The following is a 13070-nucleotide window of genomic DNA, read 5'->3' as shown; positions in this document are numbered from 1 at the left end:
AGTCGGATCTATAACAGCACAAATACCAGTAGCCTGACCTGCTTCTCTAGTTCTCCTTCAGTCTGTAACTGTCAATATGCCTTGACCTTGATATGCCTTGAAAGGGGAAGTCGTGGCCTAATGGTTAGAGAGTCGGACTCGTAATCGAAAGGTTGCGAGTTCGAGCCCCCGGCCGGCAGGGATTGTAGGTGGGGGGAGGGAATGTCCAGCGCTCTCTCCACCCTCAATACCACGACTGAGGTGCCCTTGAGCAAGGCACCGAACCCCCAATTGCTCCCCGGGCGCTGCAGCATGGCTGCCCACTGCTCGGGTGTGTGTTCACGGTGTGTGTGTGTGGATTTGTTCACTACTCACTGCTGTGTGTGTGCACTTGGATGGGTTAAACGCAGAGCACCAATTTCGAGTATGGGTCACCATACTTGACAATACGTCACGACTTTACTTTATCAGTGGTGCTCAGAGCATTTGAAATCACAGCCAACTTTATCAGCTTTTAAAACATAATGATTGTCTGATGTTACTGAGATGATCTACATATCTGAGTGAATGTATGCTTGTGAAGTAGATTATACTTTTTGAATGAAGCATCAGTCTTGCAACAGATTGTAAAAAGTGAATCTTTGCTGCCAGTGCAATAAACATGCTTCTTGATGATCAAAATGATTTACTGACTTTTTCTTGACATTCTTTGTGGGTGTAATCATATTTAATAGTTTCCTTACTCAGAAGTTTTCTAATATCTGTTTAATTTAATGGATGCCTTTAGATATTTAAAGCAAATCTGAAACTGTTAATATGAAAGGTATGAATCTACAAATGTTGTGGATTTAATAAAAAAAAAAATGCAGAATGCCTAAAGTGGGAAAACTTCATGAAAAGAAAACTCCAGTGAGACATTTATTATTGAGAGATTTACTCATCTTGTGATCTTTAATGAAACTGTTTTTGTACTTGTACACATCTTTTAAAAGTTTTCAAAGATACTTCTAAAAAAGTAAAACTTTATTTAAATAGAACCATTTATAACAGTGCTTTACAGAAACACGTATGTACATAAACATGCACCAGGACATAAAATTGACAGTATAAGAATAAGAGTACATATATATGTCAGATGGGAATCTGGGTCATGTTACTGAATACACCAAGTTCAATGTAAAATAGACAGTTAATGTTTCTGTTAGGGTATATCCTTTGAAAAGACTTTTCAGAATTGTATTTATTTTATTTAAAATTCAGAATTTAATTTATTAGTATACTAATAAATAAAATTCTGGAAGCTTTTTATTTAATGTATCTGTAACACTGCAATAAAGTTGTGAATACATTAACATCACACAGTATTAACATGAACTAAACCTGAAGGTTTTTTTGTTTGCTTACTTAAATTTCTTCATACAGACTACTAATTTATTTTCATATCAAAATAAAGAAATGTAGCATCATTAAGAATAAACATGATCGAACAACAAATAAACAAAACCATATTTTTATATTAACAATAACCAAAATTATATTTGATATTTATTAATGCACGATACCTTAGAATGGCTATAGAAAACATGTTACATGTAATGCGTTAATGTAAATAACCTTTCTGTCAAGCTCCACACTTGTTCTCATCTGAAATGTTTTATCATCATTTGGTTTGATTCCAGATGATATTTGGCTCTCGATGTTCATCTTAATATCTCTGGGGTAGAAACGAGTGACCAGAGATCAGAACAGCTTTCCTGGCAAAGACACGGACATCTGGTGAGAAAATAATAAGGCAATAAACAAATAAACCAATAATTCTCTCTCATTGTGTGAAAAAATAATGTTTACTTTATAATTAATAATCAAATAATTTAGATAGCTGGCATGAGATCCATTGTGACAGTCTTAACTTCTACTATCTAATATAATTGAAGTGAAAACTTTTGCATATGTGATCAAACACTTCCCAGGTAGCCAAAACGGTTTGGCCCAATAATGGCCCAGATCCGGCAGGCCAGAAGAAATAACTCGGCCTGGCTGCGGTTGCCAGATTCGGCATGGACATGGGATGAATGACGCCTCAGAATTGGCCCAAATACACTGGCCTGAGTCCAGCTGCTAAAAATGCCGGCATTGGGCCACAATCACGCCGACGAGAAATGAAACACTTAGCCAGTACTGGTCCGACACTGGGTACTAAAAATAGGCAGACTCTGGGTCCTCATAGTCATGCGGAAACCTAGCCGGTAATAGTCTTGTTCGCTAAATTAAAATATATATACTTACACTTATTCATACAGAATTACAACTTCTAAAATATGTGTATTAAAGACTTTTTCCAGTTTTTACATAAAACCAGAGCTTTGAATAATTTGTTTTTCCACAAAATTACATTGTTACCTTAAAATCCTTAAGATAGCATCTACTTCCAACTAAAATAAAATATATATTTTACAGTGTCCTTGTTAAGCCTACATGTACTTATGCATGTCAACTAAGTAGGTCACCTTTACAAAGATTAAGGGCTAGGCCCTTACACCCTTTCTTTTCATGGCATCCCCACCAACTACCCCATGAATTACCCCATAACATCCATATGTGCCCCCCCAAGTATAAAAAAATGACACAATGAAAATATGAGTGATATTTGAATTTATCTTGGAAAAAAAAAAAAGCTCAAGGAGCTTCCTCAAGTAAGCGTACCCTAAAAGAGGGACAGATTGACAGAGAGACAAAAAAGGGAAGAGACAATGACACGTATAATTACTCAGACAATCTCAAGATTGATAACATGAATAGTAACTCTGGTAAATGTTAACATTTGGAACATACCTATGGAAGAATTTGTTTGCATTGCTTTTCTTCCCCCATCTCTGTCCAAAGTAAGCAGCCATTTTTTGATTAACTTTTTAATCTCTCCATCTGATGCACTGCCAGTACTTGCATTTCTTTGTACTGACTGAAAATAAAATAAATAAAAAATCAGTCTTAATACTATAGACCAGTGGTGTCAAACTCAATTCCTGGAGGGCTGCAGCTCTGCAGAGTTTAGCTCCAACCAGCTCCAATTCACACCTGCTTGGAATTTTCCAGTAATTCTGGAGAGCTTGATTAGCTGGATCAGGTGTGCTTGATTATGGTTGGAGCAAAACTCTAGCACTATGTCAGCATACTCACAATTATAGCTTCATTATAAATAAACATTACTTTAATATTATATGTGTAGAACGGTTTATTAAAATCATATTATATATTAGATGATCAAATGTTTACTCACCAGGGTAGCAAGTTCTTCTGGAAATTAGCAGTACAAAAGGCCCGTCGGGTTTTGTCATTAGATGTCAAAGATGTGCGCATGTCTCTTGAAACTCATATAGCAAAAATAATGTTAAAGTTCCCTTAACCACTTTAAGCTTGTTTCATTATATGAGTTAAATCATTAATTTCCAAATGTAGTTAAAAAAAGAGAATGTTGTATAAAAGGAAAAAATATTAATAGGAATTTAAAAAATAACATAACATGGGCAGGTAAAAGATATTATGTTTAAGTGTCACTGCTACATACTATTTACCACATTGTAAACAGAGACCCACCCCCAGCACTCAACCTAAACTGGTCCGGGGATGCATGCCCATATCTTAGCCAAAATCAGACCAGCCCTTATGGTCCGTAATTGGGCCGAATATGGCTAAATGTGCCATATCTCGGTGCAAATCAAGCCAGATCTGCACATTCAAAGCCAAGATAATCTGGCAACCATTACTGGGCCAGAGCTGAGCCGCTGCCAGAACACAGCCGAGTGAGCCGACACTCAGCTGCAGTTGGCCTGATTGCAATTCGCTGGCTACATTTTTTTTTTTACCTGGGTTTCATGTGTTTTTTAGAATTTAGCCAAATTAAGGGTTTTAACATTGTGAAGGGCTGCTGATGAATAACCTCAACACAGAAAACTTTGTGAAAACTATGTTTAAATGAGAATATGTCAATGCATCAAATAAGAACAATGCTGCCAAACCTGTCCATTACAGTTTTACATTTGCAACTCTTCATTAGTACAACATATAATACAAACTACTGCAGTACTGAGAACTACACCTAAATTACTAGTGAATCTGTATTTATTGCTGTGCCCTAATTTCACAAGTTGTGCTGCACAAATAGTTCACAAAACATGAGGTGCATATTTTGAGTCCTTTGTAGCAATATCAGGGAATTATGCCCTGGGCTGAATATATAAATAATTCTGAAAATGTTTTTGAATAGACAGAAAAGACAAAAACACTTGGATTAATGCAGTTTTATTTTTTTAATTATGTATCATATTTAAGGAAATGATGGGTAAATTAACAACTCTGATGCCTTGAACAGTCTATTATGAATGTTGCAGTGTTGTATATCTCTGATGGTGTCTGCAATGCAGCAACATTTTCATTTAAATCCTCACATACAGCTGCTAGTATGGGTAAGTCATGTCGGCAGATGTTTCAAAGCTGATTGAACATAACATTCAATAAAAATAATGTAGATGTAAATAATTTTAGGCAGATCTTTAAGTTGTGGATCTTGTAAAGAACTAAGATGTGATGAATCTCAATAACGAGATTTTTAAATATATATTTAAACAACATATATTACCTGTTTCATGAAGAGTCAGCAGTACTGTCACATTTTAGCCACCTGACCTGACCAACAGTTAAAGGATGTGTCTTGTGAGGTGGCTGTTTTTTCTTCTCTTAAGTGGACTGATATCACTTCAAAATGCATTTTACAAAAATAATTTCCAGAAACTAAAAATTAGGCATATATATGACACTTTCATCCATTGTTTTACATGAGTTTTAAAAGATTTATTAAGTTTAAGATATTTAGAATCCTTAAGGATCTTCACTTTTGAACTTGATGATTGTCATTTTTAACATAAACTTAAAGATTTTTTTTTACAAATAGAAAATCACTCGACTTAAACTAAATTGCTGTACTTTAATATTTTTTTCTTCACTTACCAATATACAAACCACACTCACAAATAACACATAAAAATCCATGCATACCAATAAACACCAAACACCTGAGGAAAAAGACAAGACAAAGTAAATAGTGTATTTTAATATGGTGTTTATTGAGCAAATGCTGCTGAGAAATTCATTCAGATGAACAAAGACATGGGACTGCAAACGGTAGCACCTCATTAACGGTAAGTAGTTGAATTCAAGTCAATCCTATGCATACAAGAATGTATATGCGCATTGATGGGTTTATTTTCAAATGCACTCATCAGGTAAACATAACTGACAACGGTAAAAAGCATGTTTAAGGCTAAGAGTTTCTTAGTTGCTTTATGTACTGAGTGTATATGACCATGGGCTATTTTCGCCATCGTCTTCATCCTTTTATTTATTTTTTTTACATTTGTGGCTCAGCTGGTGTCCTCGCAATACTTATAAGGCTACTTTTGTCAGAACACGTCTCTACATCCCTCGTTGCTCTAATTCAAAGTAAATGTCATTCTCCACCGCTCTGCGTGTATTTTATAATACTGTCATACATAGGGTGGTTATTTTTCTATCTCAAAAAACGAAGAGTGCACTCCCCCTTGAGCTGGCATGCAGATGCCACATTCAAGTGACCGCCCCCCTCCCCCAGGTATTGCAATTTGAACGAAAGTGAAAGTGAGTCCCCAGCGTCCCGGACCGCATATGCAGCAGAACCCATTTAAAGCTGTCACTCAACATGCATTTTTTAGCTTGCCGCGTCTTATGGCTTCTCTCTATGCTTGTTTTTGTTTCAGTGTGGTTAATGTTATACATCTGTTGAGCTTTATGATTTCTTCGTTATGTTAGTTTTGTGTTGCTTGCTTGATATGCTTCCTCCCCGGTTCCTCTTCGGTCGGTTATAGCTGGGTGCTAGGGTTTAATCTGCTTCGGTGGCCTTCACTGCCTGCTTCTCCGCGGTTTTGGAGACCACCTTCTCCTGGACGGTTTCCTCCACCTCCTCTCCTTTCTCGGTGACCGTAACAGTTTTTGTGACTTGTTTGACTCCACCTTCCCCTGTGGTGATGGTCTCCACCGTCTTGGTGATCACCACCCTCTGGCTTGTTTCATCTTTTGTTGGGCTCTCGTCCACTCCGTTAGAGATCGCATCCTTCTTATCGGACTCTTTCTTCTCGTCTTTCTTGCCCATGTCTCCATTCACGGTCGCCTCTTTCTTTTTGTCTTCAGGCTCTTTTTCTGGTTCACTCTTTTTAGTGGTTTTTTCATCTGCTGGCTTTGGGGAATCTTCTTTAGATTCTGCTTTCGGTGGCTCTGACTTTGGGGCCTCTTTCTTGGGTGGTTCTACCTTAGGTTCTTCTTTCTTAGGACTCTCAGTCTTGGGGGCTTCCTTTTTTGGAGCCTCTGTCTTAGGTGTCTCCTTCTTTGGGCTTTCGCTCTTTGGACTCTCGCTTTTTGGACTCTCGCTCTTTGGAGATTCTGGTTTAGGCGTCTCCGTCTTGGTTTCTGTCACGGTTGCTTTTTCCTTCTCAGGTTTGGGCTCCTCTTTCTCCTCTTTTCCTTTCTTGTCTTCCTTTGCCGCTTCTGCTTCTACTTTCTTAGGCTGCTCCATTGCTTCTGGTTCTTTTTCACCAGGTGATCCTTTGTCGCTACCTGCATCTGCCTCATCTTTCTCATCACCCTCTTCCTCTGCTTCTTCTTCTCCTCTGCTGGTCTGTTTCTCCTCTGCTTTCTCACTCTCAGGAGAGGTCTTTGCCTCAGGTGCTTTAGTTTCCTCTGCTTCCTCCTCTACATCGTCCTCTTTCTTTTCCTCCTCACCCTCTTCTTCCTCCTCTCCCTTCTCTTCCTCTTCATCACCCTTTCCAGCTTCTTCTTCTTCTGCTTCTTCACCTCCCTCTTTCTCTCCCTCCTCTTCATCCTCAGCAGGGGCTCCGGAGGCTACTTTGGCTTGGCTAGAGGCAACCACCTCCTCCTCTGCTTCTCCTTCCTCCTCACCTTCACCTTCCTCTCCTTTTTCACCTTCCTCCTCACCACCTTCTTCATCCTTACCCTCTTCCTCTCCATCCTCCTCTCCTTCTTCTTCTCCCTTGGCAGCGGACAACTCTTCTGCCATCTCGGCCAAAGCCTCATCCATTTCAGACTTCTCATCCTCAACCCTGGTCTCCTCGATGATCTCCTCTACGAACTTGTGTTGCACTTTAAGCTTTGGAGGCTCACTTTTGACCTTGGGGCCTTTAGTGACAGACTGGCGATATGGGAAAGTGCTAAAGTGGCTCTCCTCTCCTTCAAGAAGTTTTCTACATAATGAGAAAAGGCATCGAATTGCGATTTAGGCTATAATAAATTTTATGTACAGATTACATGTAGACATTTCTCTGAAATATGTATGGCTACATAATTTGCCAAAATACAGATAATTAAGTGTTAAAAAAAAAACTGTCTTTTTTTTTGCATAAAATAATATATATTATCATTCTCATATTTGCATTAATAAATATTTATATAATAATGGGTTAAATTATAATTGTTAAAAAAATGAAATATAATATTTAAATGATAAAATATAAAATATTAAGCAAAATATTAATGTTAATACTAATAATAACAATGCATTTTCTTATTTTTAATAATAAATTATAATATTACTAACTAAAAATAAAAGCTATTTACACCATACTCATATGCAAAATATTTCTCAATCTTACCTGTATGCAGCAATCTCTATATCTAGTGCCATTTTGACATTCAGGAGGTCCTGGTATTCACGAAGATGCCGTGCCATCTCCCATTTCGTGCTCTTGAGTTCATTCTCCAGCTGGTGGATGGTTTCCTAGTGCGTCAGACACAAAATTGTGACAGTTTAGTTAAATAAATCTGTTGCTAAAGACAGAAAGAAACTGTTCTATTCTCAAGATAATCATTTGAGTATATATATATATATATATAAAAAAAAAAAAATAATAATAATAATAATTATCTGTACTGCGTTAGGCTAACCAAGACTTGTCATAGCACTTGTACGTTGTTGCTCGTTTGTTGGTTTTGATTGCTTCTTATGTCCTCATTTGTAAATCGCTTTGGATAAAAGCGTCTGCTAAATGACTAAGTAAAAAAATAAATAAATATATATATATATATATATATATATTCCTGGCATGCTTCAAGGAACTTTTTGTGTATATGATTCTTATTATCTCATGGCACCAATTAAATTACAATTCACAGTATCACTGTATGGCTTCAAGGGCAACCACTAGATGCATTCAGTCTATGTGTATGAGGTGATTCCAGGACACAGCCAATGAGCAAACCCTGCCTCTGCTCTGACTCAGCAAACAGCAGGGAGAGACTGCATTGTGGGTGCCTGCCTCTCCTTAACCCTTTCTAACACCATTCCACTGCACCTGTGATGTAATGAAGCATCATATGCAAATCTTCTTGTGGATGACCAGTCAGTTTCTCTGCTTTTGATAGTGAGCTCAGAGGAAAAAGCATTACACAGCCATGCAGACTTTACTGTGACTTGATTTCGTTATTGATGATAGCAGCAGCACATTTTAATAGCCACATTGATTTATGATGCACTACAGTACAACTGCAGCAAGGCTGCAACCATTTTTCACCACAATATTCAGAGTAGTGGTCAAACAATATGATTTTTCAGTGGCAATTGAGGAACATTATTTTGATTATCAATCAAAACTATACAAAACCATACACATAGGCTACTAATGTTTTTCAACTTAAAAGCACTTTTAAAATGCACGTTTGGAGAATCAGTCTGACATAATAAACTCCCTTGTGGTTTAACTGGTAGCCTTTACTTATTGTTTAGCGCATGCGATTATGTACCTGAAGGCTGCCAAGGTCATTGTTGTGTCGGTCCTCTATGTCGTTCAGCTGCCTCTCCAGAGACTCTTTGGTTCCTCGGACAGACTCCAACTCGATGGTTTTGGACTGTAACTGACGGCGATAGTCTGCGATCTCGTCCCGTGCGGATCTGATGGCGCTTTTATTTTGCTCGGCGGTCTCCGTGAGTTTGGAGTAGCGGCACATGAACCAGTCTTCCACCTGCTGGAGGTTTTGCGTCGAGTGGCCCTCCAGCTGCGAGCGAATCTCCCGCAGCGCGTCGGTGATATCCGCCTTCTGGTAGTCCCTCTTCTCCACGGTGATCTGCGACGCTTGCACCTGCGCCAACAGATCGCTGATCTCCTCTTGGTGGTTGTTGCGGATAAACGCGATCTCGTCCTGCAGGGACTGCACTTTCTTCTCCAGCTCGGCTTTGACGAGTGCTGAGTCACCCGTGTCCTTCTTCAGGGCACGGACTATCGCCTCCGTCTCTTCCCTGATGCGCGCTTCCTCGTCGAAGCGGTCCCTGAGGCGCTGGATGTCTTCGTCGATGTGCTCGGTGTCCAGTTGGATCTGCGCCTTCTCGTGATGGATCTGCTCCAGCATAGAGCGCAACTCCTGCAGCTCTTGGTCGTAAAGTTCGCCCAGCTGAGACTGCGACACCTGCTTCTGCCGCAGTGCCTGGATCTCCGCCTCGATCTGCTTGTTCTGCTGCTCCAGAAAGTGCACCTTGTCGATGTAGCCGGCAAAGCGGTCGTTGAGTCCCTGGAGTTGCTCCTTCTCGTTGGAGCGCTTGTAGTCTCCATCGAGGATGGAGGTTTGGGTGTAATCGAGGCTGTCGGTGGAGCTCAGAACTGCTGAGCCGTAAGCTCTCGCCACCGGGACGTTGAAGGTCCTCTTGTAGGAAGAAGAGCTCGGACTTGCCCGCGACCAGGTCTGGGAGCGGAACCCGCTGGAGGGGCTCGAGTAGCTCGTCCTGGTGTCCATCACCCTCCGGTAGGGGCTTCCTATAGTGTCTATCGGATAACTCATCCGGACGGACGGGGTGTGAGCGTGCAGATGAATAGAAGAGTGAGGTAAAGTAGCGTATAGGTGCAGGGTGTGTGGCTCTCTCAGCGCTGGATAGCCGCTCTACCTGCCTTTATATACTAGGGGCGCTGTTGCGAAAAAGCTCAGGCTTGTTTTGACTGGACCATTGATCCGACGATGTGGGAGGGTCCTGCTTGCTACCCTTATCTCTATCAGTGTTTCAGTTTCCTGGTCACACTTAACTAGTGCTTGGGAGGCTAATCCAGTGTGCGAAAAATAACTTTCAAAAACGTTTGCTGTTCTAAAATGTACTTTTAAAGACTTTTTAGACTGGACACGAAAAAGTTTGTGGTGTATTTGTGGTGTTTAATCCAAGTGATACATAATCAGTAGGCCTACGTATGTTTTATCAGCCATCAAAATGTTTTAAAAATGTACATCTACACTTTTATGTAAAACGAATGCGCGCCATGGCTGGATGTGAAGCGCTTAAAAGTACAATTTCTTACAAAATATAGTAATAGATATGTTGGTTTGGATAGAATTGCATTATGGTTATAGGGCTACAGTTACAGTGGTACTCTGGACAGAGTCTGAGCACGCAGCGCAATCACTGACTGAGCGTCTACAGTCAGCACCAAGGACAGCGGCCCGCATCAGACACATTCAAGGGCGTTTAGCTGGACTGTAGTGTGCTAATCCTATGTAACGACGCTATTTTCTTTTCAAACTGTGTCATTGCTGAACATATGAAATTAAATGATACGTAAAGTTAATTTTATTTCTTACAAGAAATAACCGAGCGTTTGTTTTTCAATGTGCCTTGCCTGTAAAACATAGGTTAGATGTCTGTAGAACTTATTTATTTAAAATAAATGTCTTGACTCAATTTAAAATGTTAAGATGTCGTGCTATTTCTGAAAGTTGTGCTAAAAATGAGTAAGTTAGTAAGTAAAATAATAAATTAACAAAAAACTACAAAATCAATAATCAATAAAATATATTATTTAATTTATTTATTTGATCATAGTATCTGTTTTATAGTGTTATATTCATTTAAAATATATTTCAAATGGACAATAACATGCAATTATAATAATACATGTCAACATTATGTCTTAAAACTGAAAATTATTCAAATAATTCAGCCATTATGTTTTTATTACTTTATTGTATGATCTATAAAATATAGGAATTCCAAGTATTCTGTAGCACTGCTCTGGTCTGCTGCACAACATTATTTTCTGTGCAATTCTGACTTTGGCTTTTTGTGCTGGTTGATGAATTAACTTTTCTATTAACCAGAATCCTGCCTTTTCAGAATAGACAAAATGTCATGTTGGACTGGGACATGTCAGATATGCATAGAAAACTGCTATGCATAGAAAACACTCTACTTCTTACCTTTATTTGCTTCACATGGCCAGGCTTTGAATATACGGTATATGATAACCTAAAGGACATATGACAAATCTGCTTATATGATCTTCCTTTTTCTTATAAAACCTGAGCAAAATAAGTATGATTGCTGTAAACAGGCTCAAAATATTCAAAAAAATTATTAAGAATGCACAATGCTTTTCAAAAACATTTTAAAGTTTTAGTATTATTGTTTTCAATCTGAGTATACATTTTAAAGATGCTGTCAGTCCTGTCTTCTTGTGTTTCCCCTCCTCTCGTGCCCATATTTGGTTAGTTCCTGTTCCTGTCCTCATTTTGCTTATCAGTTTATTAGTCCCCAGCCATGTGTTATTAATTACATAGTTTACTCCTCTGTTTATAAGCCCTGCGTTCCCTGAGTCTGGTGTCAGCTGTTGTACGTCATTCCTTGTGTTCTGTGTCTTCTGCGACTCCTATGTTCTAGCGATTGGATTAATAAATATTGTTATTTGAAGAGTTCCTTGCCACCCCGTTTCCTTGCTCCAGCGAACGTGACAGATGCTCATAAGTAAAAGTGTTGAGATGGTAATTGATTGATCCAGAACTGCAGCTGCTGTAGATAATTCAACCATTTGGAACTGTGCAGTGAAAGTCATTTTGACCTTATACAGACATCTAGCATTAGCAACTGCTAATTTCCAGCATTTCCCATCGCTCAGTACAGAGTTTAATCATATCACCAAAAATTCTAAATGATTCATCGCAATGTTCCAAGCCATTCCTTTTGAACCATAAGAGGACGATGAATTTGTCCCGCTGAGAGGACTAAGATGAGATATTTCCAATTAATTATAGGCCTTATTCTATTTGCTTTGTCATTGGGTTTGTGTCCGAGCAGTAATGTGAAGCCAGATTTAGCCTGCGTGCAATCATTCAGAGCAGCAGCAGAAGAGCTCCTGAACTCAGTGACCTTTTGTCTCTACCATCCAGCCCCAAGTAAAGACCATCCCTTCAAAATGTGCAAATCATCCCTGAGGAGCAGGGCGCCTGTCGCTCAAGGTGCTTTTGTGGCCATGCAGAGCAGTGCGGTTTAAAATTCAATGCAGGCCACTAGTAATGCTGCAGAGCACGCCCTTACAGTACCAGCCTACTGTGATGCATTATTAGAGATCCAGCTATAATGTGACTACTTTACGGGCAGTGAACTCCGAATCAGTATGACAGCGATGAGGCACGTACGCAGGGAGAGAATGTGATTTATTAATAAACAATGCTTGAGGGAGGTATGCGGTGCAGTAATGGAGTGAGATGAACAGAAATGTTAACGTAAGGCATTAAATGGGACCTTGTCATGTGAATATGTTTGGTGCAAAACCAAAACATTTGGGTTGCAAGATAAGCTCTGGTGCAAATGCAAAGTAGCGGTGCATGAAATAGAGTGGATGCTGATTTAAATCTCTTGAGGATACTGTTGTTAAATCAGCCCTGAAGGGATTCTTTTGCTCGGTTCCTTCCCCCTGACGAGACCGGATGACTCAGCAGTAATCTGTAGACAATGCGAGAAGTGCTTTATATCTGAAAGCATTTGGAAATTCATTGATCTGCGTAATTCATGACTCATTCAAGGTCCCACCTATCATCATCTGAACATTTTCCTTTCCTTGCCCTCTCAATGTGTTTTTCTGCCTGACATATTTTATTCATGAGAGTGTGAGAAAGGGTTAATGTGTGTGTGTTGGCACTGAAAGTGTATGTAAGCTACAGAGAGACCCCTGCTGGTGTCTTTTTAGCTGTGATTTATGGCCCTTGAAGTGGTTAGCAGAACAAAGACGTTGGGAGTCAGC

General features: G+C 39.3%; 1 protein-coding gene across 1 annotated transcript; it reads right to left on the bottom strand.

Annotated features, from left to right (window-relative positions):
• Nucleotides 1-5077: 5077 nt before the first annotated feature.
• Nucleotides 5078-9928, bottom strand: LOC306855651 (neurofilament medium polypeptide-like). Its single transcript, XM_079394442.1, has 3 exons — nt 8821-9928; nt 7674-7798; nt 5078-7265 (listed from the first exon to the last, which is right to left on the bottom strand). Exons 1-3 carry the CDS (start codon nt 9847-9849, stop codon nt 5891-5893), a joined length of 2529 nt encoding a protein of 842 aa, XP_079250568.1. The 5' UTR covers nt 9850-9928; the 3' UTR covers nt 5078-5890.
• Between the last annotated feature and the right edge of the window lie 3142 nt (nt 9929-13070).

Source organism: Barbus barbus (assembly GCF_936440315.1).
Source record: "Barbus barbus genome assembly, chromosome: 36".
In the NCBI taxonomy this organism is placed as follows: domain Eukaryota; kingdom Metazoa; phylum Chordata; class Actinopteri; order Cypriniformes; family Cyprinidae; genus Barbus; species Barbus barbus.
This window is presented reverse-complemented; position numbering and strand designations above follow the sequence as displayed.

Coding starts and splice junctions, on each gene's coding strand:
- LOC306855651 (XM_079394442.1), bottom strand. CDS start 9,849: ATGAGTTATCCGATAGACACTATAGGAAGCCCCTACCGGAGGGTGATG. Junction 7,799..8,820: donor ATGACCTTGGCAGCCTTCAG/GTACATAATCGC, acceptor CTGACGCACTAG/GAAACCATCCACCAGCTGGA. Junction 7,266..7,673: donor ATAGAGATTGCTGCATACAG/GTAAGATTGAGA, acceptor CTCATTATGTAG/AAAACTTCTTGAAGGAGAGG.